We start from the raw sequence: 24,783 nt of genomic DNA, 5'->3' as shown, positions 1-24,783 counted from the left end.
TGCTTTAATATAATCCTTTTGAAAATAATGTCTACAATAAAAGTAATCCAGTATTAAAGTACAAAATTTGTAAGATATGGGTATGAAAAGACTGATTATTAAACAAGTTCCTCAATAAGCACTAAAAACAATAAACTAAAAGAAATGCCAAACAATATAAATATATAAATGAAACAGAGAAGCCTTTTAATATAACACTACCTGCCACAATTTAAAAGACAATTAGCAGTGCCATTAAATTCAACATATATTTTCAGATGATGTAGAGATGCCAAAGAATAATTTCACTTGTTTAACAACAGTTTTTGTGTGTGTGTGCTCCAATTCTCCAATTGGTAAATGAAGTTCATATTTACCTGCTCCACTCCGTCTGGTGCTCATTTCTGCTATATAGGTCCACTCATTTGTTGTGGCATTATAGCATTCTACTGTGCTAAGACACTGACGTGAAGCTCCATCATAACCCCCTACAGCATAGAGCAAACCTAAACGTGGAATCACAAAGAAAGCTAAACTTCTAAAATGATATTTTTTTCAAGTCAGAAAATATTAATATATTTGCCTCCATGGCAGCAAAGTGCCTCCTTAAAGTATTACTGATTTTTATGTACATGAAGGCCTTGCTTAATGGTGATAGATGGAGTGACCAAATCATATAATGCAGATATGCAAGGTATAAATGATGTTAATTTTACATTTTCATCAATAATCTGACTGATAGGACAGAAAGTACACTCATTATATCTTCAGATATATTTAGTAACTGAACTACTTGATAACTGAATAGCATCCTGGAAAATAAACATCAAAGTTATCTTAGTAAATTGAAAAAAAAAAAGTTAAGTCAAGAGTTGATACTGGAATGCAATAGAATATGATTTGGCAATAAAAAGACATGAAATGCTACAGCATGAGTGGACCTTGCAAACATCATGCTGAGTGAAAGAAGCCAGTCACAAAGGATCCCATGTTGTATGATTTCATTAACATGAAATGTCCGGAAGAGGAAAAACTATGTAGTGACAGAAAGTAGATGAAAGCTGGGGAAGACAGGGGTAACAGCTAAGGGAGGTAGGGTTGATTTTCGAGGGTGATAAAAATGTTCTAAAATGAATTGTGGTGATGCACGTTGAATTGTATACATTAAATGAGTGAATTATATGGTATGTGAATCATATCTTAATAAAGCTGTTTTTTAAAAAGAAGTGCGGAGAATTATACCCACAGTGAGGAGGGGAGGGGAACTCACAAATTTGCCCAAGCCAATAGAAAACAAAACAAAACAAAAACAAAAACCAAAGAATAATACTTGTAGGCTTCTTTAAATTCTGATGTGAGACAAAAGAGAATATAAATAAATAACTATGGCAATCTATCCCCTTAAATCTTAAAGATCCCTTCTCCAGGGACAGAATTTAGCATGTATGTCACCTAATTTGTTCCCCAAACAACTGTATGAAGATCAGTTGACAGTCTTAGATAGGTCACACATACACAAAGAGAAAAAGAAAAAAGGGGGGGAGGATGAGAGAGAGGGTGAGAGAGAGAGAGAGAGAGAGATGGGGATAGAGAGCGAGAAAAAGGGCCCTATATAGGTTAATTTATTTAGACAAGCTAAGTTTTAAAAAAGGATAATTAAAATTTTACAGTAATTACTACTTTTCTTTTTTAAATGATAATGTGCTTGCCCATTTATAAGACTAGTGTTTAAATCACTAGAAGAACCACTCTCCAGAATTAGGAAGGCACATGCACCTGGACACATTCACCTGAAAGAACGGTTAACACCCACCTACCTCCAACAACACCTACACCAACACTGCTCCTCCTTGTGTTCATTGGAGCTACATGAAACCACTCATTAGACTTTATGTTATATGCTTCCACAGATGATAAACCTATAATGAAGCACAACACCCTTCATTTCCTCCTCTAAAAAAACTTTAATTGTTCTTTTACATATATATTATTAGTGAATAATACTTCAGGTATGTTACATTGGGCTAAAATTAAAAGAAGAAAATGGCAGAATGTAAACATATCAATGACATGATAAACTGAAAGAGCTTCTTTTCCAGACAACTCCTATCAAAACTACTGACATTTATAAGCTTTTTAAACTTGTAAGATGATTGATACAAATACATAAGAAAGAAAATTTATATACTCAGCACTTATATCATTTAAAGAAATTCCTGATGCAAGGTTTAAAGTTACCTTTAAATATAACACCTGTGAAAACACTCAAATGTGTCCTAATTTTGCCACAATTTGTTCTAAAAATGCGGTTACCATGGTATTCTAACAACAATATGGAAAAGATGAAAAGGAAATTACCTGTACTCCCATCAAAGCCTCCCACGGCATATAACAATCCATTTAACACAGCAGCTCCCAAAGTGCTTCTCCGGTCTCGCATGTTAGCCACGCTGGTCCATTGGTCCTTCACAGGGTCATAGGAATCTACAGTGCGGACTCTCAATGAGCCATTAAAGCCACCAACAGCAAAAACAAGCCCAGCCATATAGACCATCCCTACAAAAGAAATACAGCACTTACTGATGAATATGTGACTCAACTACCACAGCTATCTAAAGACTGCTTTCCAATAAGTCTGTACCTGTTTTCAGACACGTTACTCTTAGGAGGATCTTAAAAAAATGCTATTCATTTGCAAGAATATATAATCACTAAATTGTCTTCCTTTCTAAGGTTATTTAAAAATGCTATGGGCCAGCCCATAGCTCACTCGGGAGAGTGTGGTGCTGATAACACCAAGGCCCCGGGTTGGGATCCCTATGTGGGGATGGCCAGTTGGCTCACTTGGGAGAGCGCGGTGCTGACAACACCAAGTCAAGGGTTGAGATCCCCTTACCAGTCATCTTTAAAAAAAAAACAAAAACTATGGTATGGTTGAGGTACCATTTTGACTCTTGGCTTTTTCAAATATTCATTTATAGGCTTAAATAATGATCCAATATTTTTCAACTACTTGAAGCCATATACATTTCCACAGCTTTCAATTTTGGATCTTCTAGTGGATAATTTTTTAAATAAAACTCTATATGTTTATATTTTATTTGCATAATGTGCTCCTAATTTTTCATGTTAGTAGGCTAAATCAGGGGTAAGGAAATTAGTCTGCAGGCTAACTCTGGCTCATTTACTATTTTTGTAGCACTAATAAGCTTAAGAATGATTTTTACATTTTTAAATGGCTGAAACACAACCAAAAGAATATTTCATAACATGTAAAAAGCTATATGAAATTCAAATTTCAGTGTCCATAAATAAAGTCCACGAACCTCCCCCATTCATTTATGTATGGCTGCTTTTGCACTACATTGGCAGTTGAGTAGCTGTGACAGAAACCACATAACCCACAAAGCCTAAAATATTTATTCTCTGGTCCTTTAAGAAAAAGTTTGCTGACTCCTGGGCTACAGGGATGTTAGGGGATTTGGTGGATGGAGAAAGCAGATTGCTAGACTCTGGGTTTCAAACATCTTTTCACTTTTCTGGACCTTTTTTATGCTGTGGTTCTGATCTGACCATATCAAGCTCCTCTCACCATCCACTCTTTAACTTTCGAGCCCCAGTTAAAGTTCCATACTGGTATTCTCTACGAGGCCTTCCCTGATCCACTTTAGCCTACAGAGAACACCTCCAGCTCCTGAACCTCTTTAGCAAATAACATCTATGTAGTGCATCTGAGATTTAATAAATTGTATACAGTCTGCAATATCATTGCTTTAAACTATTCAATTTTTATTGTTCTTAATTCTGTATTGTTTATGTCATTGGGCCAGCTTGAGGGCAGGCGATGTGGCTCACAGTTCTCTGAATCCCAGTAGGGAGAACTGGAATCACCAGCTATAAGTGTCTGACTAGCTCAATGTTTTATATGATGTCATCAGGTAAGGGATGCACCACTACCTCCCGCCCCCCACTGTCTTACCCTCTGGAGCTTTATTCTCCCAGCCCCTAAAATATATGGAAGTGCAGTCCTCCATATGCCAGCAAAACTCTTTACAGTCCAAACGAGACTGCCTGTTTAGGCCCCCTGCTAGCAGGGAATGTGGTAGACCTCCTGGGAGGGCCTGGGGATCAGTGAGCAGTGACAGGGCAGGCAGCACATTTCAGCATGTAACACCAGGGAATGTTCACTATGGGAACTGGAGCCACTGCAATTTTCATTTTACTTTCTCCACAAGTGAAACAGAACAATCTATCATCTCCTAGAAGTAGTATAGTATGCTTACCAAGTTTTAGGGTATTTCATGTAGCAGGGAAGAAGAAAATAAATGAATCAATCTATGAGGTGCTCCCCCAAAGACTCTGGGTGGAGAGGAGGTTAAACTGAAAGAAGTGTAATAACCCCCCAAAGTTACCAGCCAGAAGTTTACACAGTTTGGCCAAGATTACATAGTTAAAGGGCATCAGCTCTAATCTGAAGGGGACGGAAGGTAAAGGGCACAGTGCATTTTGTTATAAATCCAGTCTAATGATTGTACCAGGAATCAGATATAAATTAAGCAACCAGTTAGTAAATAGCAAGCAGTATTCCATTTCCAACAGTAACAACAAAGATAAAATACATAAGAATAAACTTGCCAAGAAACTTGCCATCACATATTAAAACATATTATAAAGAACAGTAATTAAAACTTTGTCTAGATGCATAAATAGGCAAGACATATAAATGGAGGAAAACTGAAAATTTAGAACAAAACCAAGTAAATGTGGAAATTTATTACATGAAAAAGGCAGCATTTAAAATGAGTAGAAACAGGTAGGTTAGTCAATAAAAGGTATTTGGTACAACTGGCTAGCCATTAAAAAACAAAAATCCATACCTTATTTCTTATACAAAAATAAAGACCAGATGTTTTAGATATAAATATGAAAAATAAAACTGTAAAAGTACTAAAAAACTCATGTTTTCAAATTTAATTTTGTTGTAGGGGAGAAACCTGGTAGATACCACCTTAACTAAGTGATCAAGATTAGCATTCCAGAAATAATCATAAGAACTCAATCTAATCATGAGAGAACATCAGGCAAATCCAAATTGAGAGACATTCTTTAAAATACCTGACTAGTCCTCGTCTAAATATTCAAGGGCATCAAAGACAAGGAAAGACTAAGGAACTGTCACAGATCAGAAACGACTAAGAAGATGTGACAACTAAATGCAATGTGAGATCATGGAACAGAATAAGGACATTATTGGAAAAACTGGTGAAATCTGAATGAAGTCTGTATTTCAGTTAAAAGTAATGTATCAATGCTAATTTCTCAGTTTTGATAATCATATTACAGTTACGTAAGATATTAATATTAGAGAGTTATTATGAATGTACAGGAACTGGAACCTTCGTTTTTTACTGTTAGTGGAAATAATAATTGGTGTATCCTTTTAGGATACCCTTTGAATCAGTAATTACAGTTCTAGAGTTTTATCCTTCCCAAATATATTAGCATATGTAAACAATGATGTATGTATAAGAAATTCACTGTCATACTGTTTATAACATAAAATTACAAACGATTTTAATGTTTTGATTTTAATTTTAAAAACTAGTAAAATTGTATACACTACATTCAGAGCAAAATACTAGACCACTCTTAAAAAATGGGTAACTCTAGATACATTGTTACGTAACAATCTCTAAGACATACTGTTATAGTGCTACCTTCATAGAAATGTTCCATTACCTTTAGAACTCACTTTGCTATGGGAGATAGAAATCATGGATCCAAGTTTAAGTCCCGCAAAGAATTCTCAGAGTTTGCAACTGCCTCTTTTGACTGCAGTTTTGGTTAAGTAAGGTCTATTTGAACAAGTGTTTGTAAAATGGATAGGCAACTGTAGCATATAACTGAATCAGGAATCTTCTAGAACTAAGGATCTCAACCTAAAGAATTCCCGTCTCAACACTTCGGCAAAGGTAACTAAGAAAATACCCAGCAAATTGCTAACTCCTGCACCTTACACTAAAGAATGAGAAAGATTTGAAAAGATGGCAAAATGGCGGACAGGAAGGTAGGAGAAGAAAACTTGAAAAGTTTCAAGGAGCTAGAACTGCCTGATCTGGGAAAGTTCCAGTCACAGTGCTGAGAAGTGATCAGCTGAAGAAGCTGCAGACCTCCCAATGAAGCCTATAAAGATCTCACTACCCAACTGTCTGGCTCCCAGGAACACCTTATTGAGAGAGGAAGTATTACATTGGGAGGAAAATGTTACTGGACTATTGGCTGAAAGAAAATTTATATAAAATTAAAATACAGCTTTTTTTCCTTATGGGCATTTGTCTTGCTTCAAGTCATCATAAACTACATACTGCATTGCTATCATTGGATAAAGGCGCTTAGCTCTTAAAAAAAATTTTAATTTCTATGTAAATTGTTGAGTATTTGAAATAGCCCACTTCACCTTAATGGGTCTTGTCTACCTTCATTAGTTGTCAAACAACCATTTGCTACCTAAGTAAATCAGTATTTTAAATGTACTTCTCTTGGTTTTTGTTTATTAGCTAGTTCCTGTAAACATTTCCACCAAAACTTGAGGCAAATCATAAGGGAGCTGTTTCTTTTAAAATACAAGCCACAACCAAAAATTTAAATGCACATATTGCTTAAGTATTTGGCTGCTTTAGTGTTTTAAAAGGTATAAACACCAAAAAAAATTTTTTTAAATGTTGTATGAAGATGGAAAATGAGACGTACTTTCGATAACTTTGTCTATGCATTTAAGTTACTAACTTGTGAAATCCAATTTGAATTAAACTTAGTGCAAGATTTCTTAATAGTATACTATTAAGTATACACCTATTCACCAGTGGCCTCTCAAAGGCACATTTTAGGTACTGATAATACAAGGAAAGAAAATGCATCTTCAGTCTATGGCCAGACCACCCTGAATGTGGCTCATCTTGGCTGAACTTGGAAGCTAGCTAGGCAGGGTCGAGTCTGATTAGTACTTGGATGGAAGACTGCCTGGAAATAATAGGTGATGTAGGCTTAAAAAAAAAAAAAAAAAGAAAATGCTTCTTCAAATATTTTATGGAATCTTTCATTGTATATACTTTGTGAAGTCGTGTACTGTAGGGTGTTTGTTTTTGTATTTTTGTATATGAACCTTTTTTTAAAAAATGTGACAGTTTAGCAAATCTTTAAAAGCATTGTCACAGACAAAAGAAACATACAATATAATGATTTCCTTGAATACTCCTACAATGTCTGGAGGCAACTTCAGACTATGTTATTGGTGGCAACTACTCGCTGAACTCCTTTAATAGATAATAACTTCAGAGAAGCAGCCTGTGTATATTCCTAACACTGTTCACTTGCATTTACGTTCCGAATAAGCCTCAAGTAAAACAATGGAAATGTATATAGTTCTTACATGATTTAATTATATCAAGATACATGAATTTAATTTACTTTAATGTAAGCAAACTATCCATTTTTGTCCATTTTACTGTCTGTTAAAATAACATCTCTCTCCTGCGTGCTCTTTTTTTTGACCCAAATTAAATATTAACCTAAGATCAAGATGGGAGAGAGAAATGACTGAGATTAATGTCTTTACTAAAATACCAATAAATCTGTCAAAAAAAAAAAAAAAACAAAACAAAACAAAACAAAACAAAACAAAACAAAACAAAAAAAAAGTACAGATGAAGACACAGCAGATATCCCATCAATGCCTTGAGTTGTATGAGGCCCTTGAATCGTTGTTTAAACACAAAGCTATTTTAATGAAAGCTTTTCTAACAGAGATTCCTCTAATTAATAAAACCTGAAAGAGAAGCTCCAAAGACGCAGCAGAAGGGAACTCACCGTAATGCATCATGCTTACCTGCCCTGCACCTCCTGGAAGGCAATTCTGCTACCTGGTGCCATCGTTCTTCTTTAAAGTCATAGCATTCCACACTTCGAATAGCCTTTGGTGCTTGGCCCCCAACCACCACCATCAACTGGAAGGGCAGAAATGTAACACTTGAACAAATGACTATTACATATGCAGGGATTTAAGATGTCCTAAAAGACACTGATGTGAGGAGTGTTAGGATGAAGATGACAGGGTGAGCTGGGGGAAAATGACCACCTAATCGACATTTAATAAACATCAACAAAGGAGGCACATGTAGTTAGAACTACAATTCTATTATCTAGCACATTTAGTCAAAAATAAGGATTTCAGAAAAAAAAAATAAATAAATAAGGATTTCAGAAACTAAAATAAGTTTCTGATCCTTCAAGCAAAAGCAGTATTTAAGCCAAAAACAGCAGGCAGTCAGCACTGGCAAGGCTGCAGTATGTCACAGGGTTTGGTATAAACCAGATCTTGGTTTTGCAGTGATCAGGGATTAGATCTCCACTATGTAGGAGAGCAGATAGAAATGAAATCTATGTTACTGAGTAGGTGAGATGAAAAGCATAGTAAGATATTAAAATAAACATGGAAGGAAAAAAAATTATTAAAAAAAGAGGAGTAACTGAATTGTAGTTTACAAGAGAGCACAGATTCCCAGATCTCAAGTAAAGAGACCTCCCTTGATGCCCCACACAAATGAAACAACCCAACAGGACAGATAATGTAGATGCTAGAAATCATAATGAACAAATGCACAATAGTCTACTGCTGAGAATGAATGAGGTCTATAAATTTCCTCAACTCAACCCAACACCTATTTACTAAGTGCCTACCATCTGTACCTATCCAGGACTATGCTAGCTGTTTTACATAAGAAATATAAGACATGGTCTCTACTCTCCAAGAGCTTACAGATTTCACTAAGACAAGACCCATCAAGTAATTCAAGAACAATATACAATTATATATGATCAAAAACTATATGATTAGTACAGACACTAATTGCTACTTCTGATAAGAAAATGGAAAGTTGTCATAATTTAGTAAAAGCTTTCTGGAGGAGGTAAAACTTGATCTAGGGCTTTGAAAAATGGATGGAATTTAGAAACCAATGTGTTTGTCTTTTACTGAGTATACCTGGGCACCCTCTGGCAACACTGAAAATACAGCCATAAACTAACAAGAAAGTGAAAGACAGTGACATCTCATATAGAAAACTGTAAAGAATGGCAAGGATCCTGGGGAAAAGATGTGATGCCCAATGGGAAAAACAGATGTTAAAAAGAAACAAAAAATCAAAACAAACACAACGTGGAGTAACACATACACACAAAAAGGGGAGGTTTGCAACCTTCACTGAGCAATGACCTGCCCATACACATAACTATAGAAAGATGGGAACACAGAAAATTCAATTCCTTAATCAGAGCAAATCTCAAGTTTCCAAAAAGATGTCTTTTTAGTTATTTAGTAACTGGAAAGCAAAGGAATTTTAAAGATCTCAAAAAGAAGACTGAACATAGACCAACCATATGACTTTTTCATTCTACTAGTGCTAAATTCAAAATAAATAAAAAGAAGAATTAACAAAGCAAATTCAAAATACCCTCCCCTCCTACCACCAAAAGAAAAAAATAAGGGACGGTGGCAAGGTTGTAAAATCATAGAATGGGAACGTATGTTAAGATCAACCTTGTATTTAGGGATCTGTTTTCAAAACTTTGGAACTCTGCCCAAAAGTCAGATGATAGTTGAGTCTTGCATAATGTATCTGATGAAGATCAATTAAAAAAAAAAATCTCAGAATGGAATACTTTTTTAAAAACTCCTTGAGAAACAATACCGACTTGTAGGTTTCATGATTCTCAAACTTTGAATCTTATGTTTACTATGCAACAGTTCACTTTTGCGTATCGAAATGAGAATGGAAGGGGAAATGTGCTACTAAGTACAGAGAATGGAAGTAATATTTGTTCTTACCCAACAGAGGTTTTTTTAAAAAAAAAAAAGGGGATTTGAGAAATCAGAGATAAAGGAGACAAGGGAGAAACAACAGGAGGACGTGAGAGCAGGCATGTTTGTATGAGATCAAAAAACTGCTCAAAACCACTTTGTTGGTATTATCAAAAGAGTAGCTCATAATGCTGACACTCCAGATATTTGTAAAAAACACCTTAACTCATTTGGGAAACACTATACTAATAAGCTATAAAGGAACAAGAAAACGGAAGACCTTTTGTAGAGAAAAGTTAAATGTAACATATTTGAGGAGGGCAAGGGGTAGGGAGCTAAGCAAATTCAAGTGATCGTCTTGAAATGTAACTCGATTAAACTTCATTCTTTTTAGTTTTATTATCTATTAAATACTAGCTAAAAATTACCTTCTCAAAAAATCAAGTTTCATAAATGTTCTAATAGGAAATTTCAACAGCTATACTGGGTACAAATATAGAAAAATATTTACCTAGAAATATGACTGCATTTGTAAAAATACAGATTCCAAATAGAAAAAGGAGCTAACAAAGTAAAGTAGCAAAACATAATATAGTTTTTTATTATGATGTCCAAATTCAAGGATGCCCTACACAATTCCATTACTGCTTACAGTAGTCCCCACTTTCATGTTTTTGTTTTTTTTACTAGTTCCCCACAGTCAATCATGTTACAAAAATATTACAGTATTCTGAAAGAGACCACATTCACATAACTTTTATTACAGTATAATGTTATAACTGTTACATTAGTTACTGTTGTCAGTCTCCTACTATGCCTAATTACTAAATTAAACTTTATTATAGGTATGTATATATAAGAAAAAAAAGTATATACAGGACTTAGTACTATCTGCACTTTCAGGCATCTGTTGGGGAATCTTGGAACTTATCCCCCTTGGATAAGGGGAGACTGATGACTGTATTGAGAATGTAAAACTAAAGTATGAGAAATAAAAAGAATCATTCGTGCAAATTAGTATGAGTTCATAAAATCAGTCTAATATAAAAAGAACTAAATCACTGTCATGGTATAAAAATTATCAAAACCTTACATTAATTTTCTCAATACTAACTACCATATTTTGTTCAATTTTACTCATCATTACTATGAAATACATAAGCAAAAGAAATTAATCTTTGCTTCATTCTTATCTGCCTACCTAGAATTGATCTTGAGTATAACCACCCTAAAATGACATATGGTGCTGCTGAAAAAGCTTCCAACACAAGGATCTTTTCAAAAATATGGGTGGATGAATCAACATTGAGAAGGGGTCATGTAAGTGGAACATGCAGAGTCAAAGCAAGACTGTTGCTCATTGCTCTCTGCCAGGTCTGCTGCCCCTCCTTCCTAGTCACCCTGATAAGATAGAAAAAAGATCTGTACACCCACCACAAAATAAAAGTTAAAAAACTATGAAATCCCAAAGTATAACAGTTGAAAGGTCCACTCTGAAACTACAACCAGAGAAGCCCAGAAACACTGTGAACCAAATAGATGACCATAACTCTATAAAAGAGAAAATAAAGTACTTGATAGGATTTTACCAAGAACTCTTTAGAAAGTTTTCAAAAGTGACATGTTTATTCCAGAATTAGAAGTGAATTCATTTTCATCCTAAAGGTTTCTAGATAAAGATAGCAAAAGCCAAAGGATAGCAAAGTTAAAGATGTAAGAAGAGGGAATATGCAAGAAAAGATTCTTTTTTTTTTTTTTTACAAATATGAATTGTTTAAAAAGTATTAAAGATAAAACAAACTATTTAGAAGAAAGTTGGAAAGACTACCATAAAAGAAATGTAACTTTAAGTTTACAGGAAAGACTCTAGACACTTTTTATAAATCAGTTTTTTTGTAAGAACAATAACTAACACCAAATAATATGGACAAATATGAAGTAATGAAGACTTATAAAGATGGTTACTTATAAAAGCAGGTAAAAGGGTATTTGGAAAATGTGAACACATAAAATCAGCAGACCCAGATGGCATGCATATTAAGGTGTTAAGGGAACTAGCTAATGTACTTACTGAGCCACTTACAATTATTTTTGAAAAATCTTGGAGAACTGAGGAGAGATCAGAAAATTTAAAAAAGGCAAATACCAATTTTCAAAACAGGGCAGGAAGTGAATGCCTTGTAAATACCTTTTGTTAAGTGATAATAATTCTCAGTAAAAATTTAGAATATTTTGAGAAAAGCATTCAAACTTCTAGCGGACAAGCAGAGGGATGTTAAAAAAAAAAAAATCCTGCCAAATTTGAATCTGTTTGATCCTCAATTTCATCAGATGTTATATGTCTAATTAATCATTTTTGGCTTAGATGATAAACATAATCATATGAACTGAAACTTTCAACAAATGGACTGTGTCAGTGGGTGGGTACTTCTTATGAGGTGTCACCAGGGAGAGTGTTGAGGTCCATTCTAAATAAAATATTTACTGATGATCTAGAAAAACGAGTAAATAGCATACTGGCAAAATCTGCAGTTAGTTCTAAATTGAGAACTGTTGTTAACACTGGGTAAAACAGAAAAACAATACCAACACAGATTTGAAGCAATTAAAAATGTAGACTCCAAAAATAAAACTCACAAAAGCATTATATAAAAGCATGAAAGTGAAAGAATTTAAAAGACATAATTCAGTCGAAAGCTTAGAGTAATAACTGAAGATGATATAAGAAAGCGATAACAGATTAATTCTATTTCTTAATCTAGCATTGCCCCAAACACACAGGAGAGTTAAAAATAAATTCATAAGTAATAGCATTATATTTTGGATCATTCTGATTAGACCATACAAAAAATGGTGCTTAAAATGTTGGTCTTCTAGTACTTTAAAGATGTAAAGAGAGCAGAGGAATTGCAAACAGAGAGACAGAAATGAAGGGCCTTTCTTAAGGAAAATTAAATCAGTAAAACACGAATGGCCACAACTAAAAAGATTAATGTGAACATTCACACAGGAAAATACGAACACTGGAGATATGAAAAGACATGGGAAATCTATGCTGAAATGGTTACATACGATGTGTGGGGAACCATCAATAGTATACAACAGGGAACAGGAAGGAGATGAATTAAACAAGCTATTTTATCATCCTTAGTTCTAATACGTAGTTCTGTGAAACTACTGGGTTTTCACTTATGATATAAACACCTAGCTTACAGAGAAATCTTTCTACTTAGTCTGATTTCCCTCTTTTGACTACAACTAGAGCTTTCTACCATTACTAGAGCTAAAAAAAACTCATAAGGGACAAAAACCAGTTGTCTTCTGTCCCAGAAGAGTGACATCAAGCAGTTTATAAAGAATAAATAAACTACACAGTCCCCACCCTTAAGATATAAAATCAATAGAGAGGTTGAATTATATACACTACAGTGCATTCTTAGGCATATTTAAAAGAAAATATCAAAATATATAAAAATATAAAAATATATTAAAGGGAAACTAAAGCAATAAAGCATGAAAATTCAGATGAGCAAAAATATTGACAGCTTTACTATGTGCCTTTCAAATGAGATAATAACAAGTATGAACAATAGATCCTACTTTGGGAAGGTTCATGGGTGTCCTCAGTCGGGTCCGGACACTTTTCATTAATATACGCTGCTCTGTTGGCAGCAAATGATACTTCATAGCTTCAATGAGGTAATCTTTGCAAGCACTGCTATTCTTGACCAATGCTTCCTCTTCAACTCTCTGCCAAAAGAAATCAGACACACTCCATAAGGAGATGGCTACTTCACAATAAAAAGACCAAAGAAACAGAAGTGAAGAGAAAAAAAGCAATAACCATTCTCTCTAGTTCAGTGTAAAAGTAACAGAGGAAAGTTTATAACTGTGACTCTGAAGGTAATTCTAGGTGTCAATTTGATTACATTAAGGAATGTCGAGAAACCTGGTAAAGCTAACTTTGTAGGCTTTACCAGGTTTATCTTTGAGGGTGTTTCCAGAGGAGATTAGCATGACACCGAGTGGACTGGGTAGAAAAGATCTGCCCTCAGTATGGGTGGGAACTATCCAATCCACTGGGGTCCCAGAGAGGAAAAAAAACAGAGAAAAAAGGCAAATCTCTCTCTCTACCCACTGGAGCTGGGATACACCCTTCTATCTCCTGTCCATGCTGCTTCCCTGGTTTTGAGGCCTTTGGACTTGGATTGAGACACTGCACTGGCATCCAGGACTTTCACTCAGGACACCACTGGCTTCCCAGGTTTTGAGGCCTTCAGACTTAGACTGAGCCATGCTACTGGCATCCAGTTTGCATATGGCCTATTATGGGAGTTCTATTCACTATCACATGAGCTAATTCCCCTAAATAAATCCCCTCTCACTTATTTATAACATATAAAATATTTCCTACTGGTTCTGCCTCTCTGGAGAATACACTAATACAGTGACTAAGAGAAAAATAAATGAAACCAAAAAATGCTCAACTATCTGGACTGCAGACAAAACATACATAAGTAATAAAGAGAGGAATTGCAATGAAAAATGATAAACTTCAATGTCAACAATAGAATATGATGAATTCTTTAGATAATATAATATTTACCTGTTTCTTATCTTTGAACATCAAGCCAAATAATAAATTACAGGAAACAAAATTTAGACAATGAGTCCTTCAAGTGAAGTAGGCAATATTAATAAGTTAATGTTACCTTTTTCAAACACAAGAGGGCAAACAAAAATATCCAGAAAAAAGATTCAAAATACTTTAAAATAATGTGCCTACACCATGAATAAATCTTGTCCTGGCTGTGCCTGACCTCGAATGAAGGACAAAGTTTTTTGTTCATTATCTTAACTCCAGAGGACCAACGATTACACAAATCACAACAAATAATGAGGTTTCAAGAAATTCTAAAATGCTCAGATCTAATCTCTTAATAAAAAAAAGTTTCTTTAGATGATTTCAATCATAAAAATAATGCTGAAAAGTTCCTAGTAGAATGCTAATAGTAAAGAGTAAATTTAAAATTGTGCAGGGACTACTAAAGAATCATTTATTCCTATTTATTTCAAATAACCTGTTTTTCCTCAGCTTAGAAATAAAGATAGAAACCAAAAGCATGCCATTGTGAAATTATGACATTGAATTAAACAGTATTTGGGTCAAATCTCAAAATTCCATTTCTGTAGGGGAATTAGAAGAGATATCAAAAGGAAAAAAAGGAAGAGAGAGCAATAACACAGAGGCACAGGCACATTTATTTACATGTATGTAAATGACCACAAATACAACCTGGATAAGCTCTAGTACTTGCTTATCTAAATTAGAGATAGGGGCAAAAGCAAATTTCTAACAGGGAGAAGCTGCCAAAAACTACAGGCGTCTTTACTGTCCTGTCCTGCACTCCATGGATCTATACTCTACAGCTGTTATCACTGTGTGATGGAGATCTCCATGCTGTAAGGCCAATAATACAGTGCTCTGTGTATTCGCATGTTTTGCATATGCAATTACCTGAACTAAATATTCCCGAGGAAGCAAAGGTAACCGAACATGTTCCATCAGCCGAGCCATAAACTCTTGCCTCACATCCTTGTCATGGTTCACCCAAGCTATTACTGCTTCAAATACCTTGCAGAAAATATGGGGAAAGGAAAAATAAGTAATGAGTTATGTACCAAGGCATCTGGAAAAACATGATGAGACTACGTTTTACATACAGCTCTTGCTAAAACATCCAAATTTAATCTAGAGCTTCAACTTTTTTTAAATCCTGACTTGCAATGTACAAAGCCATTCACTCCATTTCTTTCTTTTTTTAATATCGTATTTAGTTAGTACTTTATAAGTAAAATCTTTAGTACTGTAGTGTTTTTAGTAAGTACTTTTCATTTGGTATTTATGAAGCATTTAACCAATATATTATCTAATCTTATTTATCTTGAATGGTAGGTGTGATAGTTCAGTGACATAGGAACTATTTCACTGTTGATAACCTTTCCAAATTGAATGTAGTTCTACTTAACGCAGACTTAAATCTCAAGTCTCTGGAATAAAGCACCCAAAACAATAAAGCAAAGTTATTTTCTAGAATGAAAATTATGTACCCTTATGAACAACCCATTTTTGGCTTTTCCTTTAGGTTTACAAACAAATATTGGACCTTTTGGACCACACACTTACAAATCAAGGATCTACAGAACAAATTAACTCTGCTATTTCACACGAGTAGAAAATAATAAAATGTAATATGTTGAAATTTTTTTACAAACTAAGTAAACAGGGCATTACTACTTTATATACCTATGAGAAAGCTAATAAACTAATAATGAAGACAGTGTTTGTCTACATAATTTCCTTCCAGACTGATGAATATATCACCTGTAATCTTTAAAAGGTTGAAGAAAATGTTTGCCAATACGCAAACACAAATGTATTATTGGGAGCAAAAATAGGTTATTCTGATACAGGAATAGAGCAAGAAACTAAAAATAATGCACATTATAATTAACATCCCTCTTTAATTTATTCCATCAACAAGTATTTATCAAGCACCTCAACGTGCCTAGAGATAAGGACGTGAACAAGAGTCTGCATTCTGTTGATTCTATCTACTATTTCTCAGTTGCCTTCTCTCCACCCCTGCTTCTACTGTCCTACATCAGATCCTGCTGTTCACTGGCATGTTTTCAACATCCTCCTGTCTGGTCCTCACCTCACTTTTGGTCCATTCTGCACAACACCAAGATAGCCAGTCTCCAAAGATGGGCTCCTAATAAACTACATCTCCTGGGACCCACACCCTTACATAATAACTTTACAAACTATGAATCTAAGCTGACACTGTATAACCAATAGAGTGTGCTGGAAATGATGCTGTGTGACTTCTGAAGCTGGGTCATAAGAAGACTTATAGCTTTTACCCCGGGCTCTTGAAATGCATATTTGGGACATTCCAGATGTCATATAAGAAGTCTAATTACTTTAATCCACCATGCTATGAAAAACCCAAACAAGCTATAGAGAAGGAAGGGAGGGAAGAAATAGGGAGACTGAGAGAAAAAGAGATCAGCAGCTCAGGTGCCAGACAAGTGAGTGAAGGAGCCATCTTGGACATTCCAGACCCACAAGATACTATGTGCAGAAGAACTGAAGCCCCATATCTGTGGCTCCAGGAAAACCATGCCTGATGTCTCCAGCCACTTAGGCCACCTCAGCTGAAGCCTGAGACACTGTGGAGCAGAGACAAACTGTCCCTATTGTGCCCTGCATGAATTCTGACCTTAGAATTGTAAGCACAATAAAATGGTTATTTTTTATGCCACTACATTTTGGGGTGGTTTGTTAGGTCTCAGAAAACTAGAACAGCCCTCATGATATTTCCACAATGCAGATCTTACCATGCTATACTCACCTTGCTTAAAACCCTTTAGAGGCTCTACATCACTACAATAAAGTTAATTTTCTTTAATACAGCTGAGAAGATATTTTATTATGCCATCTTCCCACTTTATCTCCTACCATTCTCCCAAACATATTCTAAACTCCAATTACACTGAACAAACTGAATGCAATTATTTTTTCACACCTCTTTACATGTGCATACTCTGTTCCCTCTATCTGGAATACCCTTCCCATTCCCAGCCATCCCTACTTCCCTGGCAAACTAATATTAATTTTTAAAGATTTGGACCATATATGAACCAAGCTGAACTACCATCCCCACCCCATTCCCAAATTAAATGCTCCTACAGTACCCTTTACTGCATTCTGTAATCATTTATTTACCTCACTGGTTATCCCACTAGTCTATGAGTAAAGAATTCTATTGCGTTATTCTTCTCATATCTAGGACCCCATGAGAGTGTCTGGTACATGGTAGACACTCAATATACGTCCATTAAACGTGAATAGCAATGCCATCCTTCTCTATAATCCTAGAGTACTAAAATTATATATCTCATAAACACTGTCACATATTTTCTCCTATAGTATATATTAGAGTAACTGTCTTTTTATTCCCAGGTGGCATGAATATCCTTGAGAAATAGAATCAGAGTTTTATACAACTTTAAATGCAAAGCACACAAAGGAGAAATTCAAGTTTCATTTCCTCTAAGCACATTTCCTCTTTTCACAAACTTTTATACCGATTCACACGTGCTACAAAACCACCCAAAGGAAAAAAGCTCACTAAGAGAAGCCTCTCTCTCCAACTACATGAAAGGTGCAGGTAGCTGACAAAGGCAACACAAAATGTGGCGAGACAGAAGGCTATAACCAGAAGCAGCAGCTACACAGTGCTCTGAAAAGAAGGAAAGAAACACTGGTAGGGGTGAGGTGTAAGTCACAAAGAACCAACCTAAAGGAATACTACAATCAAGGATGTTCAGTCTGGAACTAGCAAAACTTTGCCACCCTAGGTAACATCTTTCAACTCAGAAGATGGTGAAATTAGTGAGAAATACTGTGTTTAGATCACAATTTTTATAGGTATCTAATTGTAGGAAGAAACCTGTTTTCCAAGAGGCACTTGCTTCAGATAGTTTAATGTTTGCAACTCTTGCTGTGGAGTCAAGTACAAAACTCTAATATCTAACAATTTAGTGACTCCCAAGAAGAGAAGAAACAGAGTAATTTTCAAAAACAATCAACAAGTTGACTAGCTAAGTTTTTTAACTTCCAGATCAAAGTTAGAAAACGAAGCAAAATTTAAAAAAGAAGTTATACTGTGTCACTGTACACTGGGAAAAGAAAAATATACTTACCTTCTCTTCAGAGGAAATGGTAAGTTTGTCACTTGAGATTAAGCTACACACTTGTTCAATGCCAAGATTGAGAAATTCTTCACTAAGTACAACATCTGCAAAATGTTGCTCTGTTTGGGGGTTAAAAAGAAAATCCATTAACATCGTCATTCCATTATCATATGTTCAAACTGCTTAAAAAAGAGGTGTTTCTTAACTCAATCCAACCTAGGAATGAGAAAACCAACAGCACTTCTTCTAGGCAAGAACCGATAAGAAAAACCTGAACTAACTCAGAGATGCTTGGGGAAGTATCACAAGTGATTTTGTTTATACTATAGCAAAGAAGCAGCACAGGTAGGAAAGTACACTTACTTAATGTACACCCACTTACGTAAATCACTTCTGTTTTATTCATTATATGATGATGACATTATCAGTACTTAAATTTATAAAACCTTCTGATCACATAAATCAGATAGGTCACATGGTGATATACATTCACATACTTGAATGTATTACCTAAAATATTAGAGGGCTATAAAATATTACAGAGTAAGAAAACACTGCTTCATTTAAAAACTAAACAAAGAAAATTTAAATGCTGGTCAATCTGAAAACATGACCTAAAACATGATTTTAAAAAGGAAACAGAATAGGTTTATGATATAGATAGCTTTGAATTCCATGTAAGCTTATAACTCATGTAAGTTTATTTGGGCAACAAATAATATGATTTCACACCTTGACCCCTTTCCAGAAACTAGAAAAATTAGCAATTGTTAAAATACTAAAAAAAAAACTTTCTTTGATTTCACAAATATGGGCACTCCTCCCCCAAAAAGGAAAAAACTCTAATAAAATAATTAATGATTTTAAAACTTACAAAGAATTACTTACAAAATAACCTTTCCTGCAAATCTATCTCTCACTCATAAAGTATGAGCTCACAAGGGAATGTGGTGGGTTTAAAATAGAAAGAGCTCAGTTTGCCGGAGTCTGGGTCTCAGGACACTCCCCTAAATTTCAAACCACTCCCCATAGTCTCAGGCCCCTCCTCTGGGCCCTGAGTTACTGTTGCATGTTGCACCTATTTTTAGCACCAACACAGGAAGAAGGAGACTGCTGGGGGCAAGTTTGACCAATTTCAGGAATCAAGCATGCTCAGTAAAAAGGAGTTTGTCCTTGAATAACCTTCCACTGGAGGTGCTAGAGAGCACCAAGTATATTTTAAGTATACTTGGTGTACATGCTATAATTTGACCACTGAGCACTGAGCATGCTCCAAAGGAAATAGAGCACACACAAGGCTGGAGTTACATAAGGGTTACATAACCAGAAACCACTCCTCTACTTAAATATTCATAGACAACATGAATATGTATAGGTAGCCAACTATAAAAACTAGACTCCATGACAAAACAGGGCTGCTGCTCACTCTCAAGCCAGCCCTCACTTTGCCTGTGAAGTGTGTATTTCCTACTTTTTCTATTCAACTTGGTTTCACTTTCTACTCTGACTCTGTTTTTGAATTCTTTCCTGTGGCAGAGTCAAGAACCAGGTAGAGAACAGGGTTGAGTTCATCTATCTGACCTCCCTGGACCCTCTCCTCCAGTAACAGTTTGGGTGTTGGAGTCAGACATATGAGGGTTGAATCCCAGCTCTGCCACATGCAAGTCTGTACAACCTTGGGCAATTATGTAATTTCTCTAAGCTTTGGTTTCTTCATCCATAAAATGAGAATAATAAAAATACCTTCCCTGATACCTAAACATCATGCCTGCTGTGAGGATTAAATAAACTAATGGTTTAGGAAGTACCTATAACTAATAACCTTCAACTAAAATAAAGCAAGACTTGTCATTTGAAAGGGAAAAAGTTTAATTCTGTATTTGTTAGGAGAAAAACAGCTGATATCAAACTTACAAGGGCCAAAGGAACGGTACAAAGTTGTTATATAAAATCCAAAACACATATCTAAAGGGAATCTCTTGGTAATTTAAGAAAGAACTGCATTGGGTGAGATAAGACCACAGATTGTAGTCAATTTATGTGAGACACTTTCCATAAGGCAAGCCACTTCTCTAACATATTTTTAAAAACCATGGCCTCCTAACAATATCATTTTATGAATGAATCAGTCAGTAAACTCTTGGGTCTGTTTTTTTAAAAATAAAAATAATATGAATCTGATATGACTAATAGTGGCAATTCTCAATTTTAAGATTCCTATATATGTATTCAAATTTCTAGGTACCAAAAAGCAACTGAAAACAAGTTTGGACAGAAACTGGCTCACAGGAACTCTGTGGGAAGAGAAGCAAGAATGTCAGTGCTTCCCACCTGTTACTTTACATGCGCTTGATGCAAATCAGTGTTTGTCTCTTTGGTACTTAGTCTGTGACATTAAAAGCTCTTATATTATCACCACTACTAATAAAAATGATATAACATGAGCATTTCCTCCCTGGACTCAAGCCACAAAACCATGAAGACCAAAGTTAAAAAAACAAAACCATACTATGAAACAGTGTGCCGTTTATAATGCTGTAGGAGTATAAATCAGTACAAGGTCTACAGAGAGCACTTCTGAAATCTCATCCTGGACATATACTTGGCCACTTATGAAATGACACACCCTTAAGTTATTCACGGTAGCATTGTTTTTAGTAATTACAAATGAGAGTACATCCGTAGGCATTAGTTAAAATGCAGTACATCTGCACAATGGAATATTCTGCCAAGTTCGAAAACATAACAAGGAAGCTCATGATATGATAAAGCTTTAGGAAATAATGCCAACTTTTTAAAAAGGCACAGGACAGTATATATAGCATGTTAGTTACTTTCTGTGTAAGAACGGGAGAGAGAAGACATTATACACTAGAAAGATATAAAAGTAACTAATAAAATGTTACCTACAGAGGGCATTAAGGAGGGAAGTAGGAGAAGAGCGGAAACAAATTTTTTCAGTGGAGAGTTTTTTATATTGTTATATATGTAATGTGAATGAATTACCTAGCCTCCCCCACCCAAAAAACAAAACAAAAACCAGAAACTAGTAATAGTGATTACCTTTAGGGAGGAGAGAAATAAGGAACAAGGGTGAAAGGAAGAGTTTATCAATATATACCTTTCAAATATTTTTAAGCCCTCACACATATATGGTAAAATGATCTTTGACAAGGGTGCCAAGACCACTAAATAGGGAGAAGATAGTCTCTTCAACAAATGATGCTGGGAAAATTGAATTTCCACATGTAAAGGAATGAAGATCAATCTTTATCTTACACCTGTTGGAAAAATAGAATAGTTTAGTCAGGTCCCTAACCTCAGGGCCGGCTGGGGGTGGTTCAGTGTACAGGGTGTATGTGGGTGGGTGGAGTTGGTACGCCAAGCGCAGTGCCGCCACCCTAGCTAGCGACTGACTCAGGCGGACCTCACTTCGCACAGCCATGCTTTCCAACCTATGGCTTCCAAGGACCTGTTTGCCGGTTCCCTGGCTCATATACCTGCGTGTAATGGGTCTGATGACCCAGCCTGGCATGTGAGGGGTCTGGGGACCCAGTCTGGCATGTGAAGGGTTTGTGACCCCATCTGGACAAAGGGCCTGAGGTGTCTGTGAGCTCCAGAGCCAGACCTAGCTCGACAATTGGCCCAGTCGGCAGGATTACAGGCAGGTAAAAGTAGCTTTACAATACCATATTCAAAAATTAATTCAAAATGGATTAAGAATCTAAATGTAAGACCAAAAACTATAAAACTCCTGGAAGTAAACATAGGAGAAAAGCTTCATAACATTAGATTTGGCAATGATTTCTTGTACATGACACCAAAAGCACAGGCAACAGAAGAAAAAATAGACAAATGAGACAACAAACTTAAAAGTTTTGTGTATCAAAGGACATAATCAATATAGTGAAAAGGCAACCTATGAAATAGAAGAAAATATTTGCAAATCACATATATGATAAGGAGTTAATATCCAGAATATAAAAATAAAATCAAATAACCCAATTAAAAAATGAGCAAAAGGCTTCAATAGACATTTCTCCAAAGATGATATACGAATGGCCAATAAGCACATGAAAAGATACATCACTAATCATCAGAGAGTGCAAATCAAAACCACAATAAGATATCACCTCACACCCATTACGATGGCTACTATAAAACAAACAAACCAGAAAATAACAAATGCTGACAGATGTGGAAAAACTGGCATCCATCCTGTTGTACTGTGGTGGGATTGTAAAATGGTGAGACTACTATAAAAAACAGTATGGTGCTTCCTCAAAAAATTAAAAGTAGAACTAGCATATGATCCAGCAATCCTGCTTCTGGGTATATGTGGGTATATATCCAAAAGAATTGAAAGCAGGGTTTTGAAGAGATATTTGCATACCCATGTTCAAGGCAGCATTACTCACAATAGCCAAGAGGTGGAAGCAACCCGAATATCTATTGATGAATAAACAGATAAATGAAATTGGTGTGTGTACGTGGATATATGTATGTGTATACACACACACACACACACACACACACACACACACACACACACACACACACACACACACACAATGGAATATTATTCAACCTTAAAAAGGAAGGAAATCCTGTTACATGTTACATCATGGATGAAGCTTGAGGATATTATGCTAAGTGTAGCAAGCTAGTCACAAAAAGACAAATACTGTATGATTCTACTAATATGCAGTATCTAAAGGAATCAAATTCATAGAAACATAAAGTAGAATAATATTTGGTGGAAAAGGGGAGATGTTGTTTAAAGGGTACAGAGTTTCATTTTGCAAGATGAAAAAGTTCTGGAGATCTGCTTCACAACAATGTGAATACTATGTGTAACAGTACTGAATCGTACACTTAAAAATGGATAAGGTGGTAAATCTTATGTGCTTTTTGCCAAAATTAAAAAAAAAAAAAAAAAAAAACAAGAAAACATTAGTAATTAAAATTAAAACAAACAACTAGGTCCAACTGGTTTCCTTGCCCCGTGAGAAAGGAAACATTGCTACAGACAGTCAGTGCATTTTATTGTCTTTACTTCAGGTGACAAGTATCTACTATGCTAAAAAAGGAAAATCACTGGTCTACACCCTCATCTTTGGCCACTGTACTATGCAGGTCTTCATACCAAACTTCCTGAAAGCAGATCTTAATACTGAAACCTCTCCATTTTGCTGCACTCACATACTTTTATTTGATATAGCCTCTGACCCACGCTTCCTCTGAAATTGTTCTCTGGAAGTCCTTTTCTTGGGATTAGTCTTTCTCAAACCCCTCTGCAGTGTTTAACCCTAATGACAGTCTCTCCTGGTTTGGATTCTATATCTTTTGCTGTCTTTCTCACTAGCAATCTGCTTCCTTCAGTTCCCTAACACTAAGTGTTACCTATCTTCCTCCCTGCCGCCAGGCCCTTTTGATTCTCTGTTCATTCTCCTTTAACAATCTCATCTGCATTCATGTTCCCAGTTACCTTTAACTATCACCCCAACTTGTTTGCTCCCACTCTCCCCAATTCCAATGTTTCACTTCCAGTTGTCTGTTCGTCTCCTATGAATATGATCTAACCATCACGACTCTTTTAAACAGGCAGATCCACTCCCACCCCATGCAACCAGCATAACATACAAGCAGTAGTCTAAAGCCCTCACATTATTTCCTGCCTTAGGCCACTTATCTTGGCCTGTTTTGATCTCTATGGTCTGACTTTTTCATCACTGTGCATTTTTCCATTGATGCTTTTGCTTTACTCCTTGGCCTAATGCTTGATAAAGATTCTCTGGCTGTGTCTGCTAATTTTCTTCTCAAAATAAATCTTCTTCCTTTGGCCAAACTGTCTTTGCTGTTGCTAAACAACTTGCCTAGTCTGAGAACCTGTAAATTAATATTGTACTTCCCTGCTGGTCCTCCTCCAAGCAAACAAGACCAAGACCTATCTCCACTTCAGACAATTCCAGTGCCTTTCTCCAGACACAGCTCAACCTCCTGTATTTCCTCTGTGCCTCAATGGCTCTACTATCTAGTCTGATTCCAAGGCTTAGTCTCAGTTGTTCCTCTCTCCCTTCCTCCCTCTCTCGTTTTTTTCAATTGTGGTAAAAGCACATAAAATTTACCACCTTAACCATGTTTAAGTGAACAATTCAGTAGTGTAAGTATATTCACATTGTTGT

At 35.6% G+C, this 24,783-nt stretch overlaps 1 protein-coding gene across 2 annotated transcripts in view; it reads right to left on the bottom strand.

Annotated features, from left to right (window-relative positions):
- KLHL2 (kelch like family member 2) overlaps positions 1–24,783 on the bottom strand; it is a 102,187-nt gene that overhangs the window by 5,442 nt on the left and 71,962 nt on the right. For both annotated transcript variants that reach the window (XM_063108183.1, XM_063108184.1), the window contains 7 exons: positions 18,608–18,717; positions 15,354–15,470; positions 13,436–13,585; positions 7,865–7,982; positions 2,338–2,535; positions 1,797–1,898; positions 357–485 (listed from right to left, as the gene is read on the bottom strand). In XM_063108183.1, coding sequence (XP_062964253.1) covers positions 357–485; positions 1,797–1,898; positions 2,338–2,535; positions 7,865–7,982; positions 13,436–13,585; positions 15,354–15,470; positions 18,608–18,717 — 924 coding nt within the window. The remainder of the gene's footprint in view (positions 1–356; positions 486–1,796; positions 1,899–2,337; positions 2,536–7,864; positions 7,983–13,435; positions 13,586–15,353; positions 15,471–18,607; positions 18,718–24,783) is intronic.

The sequence above is a fragment of the Cynocephalus volans genome, chromosome 9, assembly GCF_027409185.1.
Source record: "Cynocephalus volans isolate mCynVol1 chromosome 9, mCynVol1.pri, whole genome shotgun sequence".
Lineage (NCBI taxonomy): Eukaryota > Metazoa > Chordata > Mammalia > Dermoptera > Cynocephalidae > Cynocephalus > Cynocephalus volans.
Note: the sequence above shows the minus strand (reverse complement) of the source record. Positions and strands in the feature narration are given on the sequence as shown.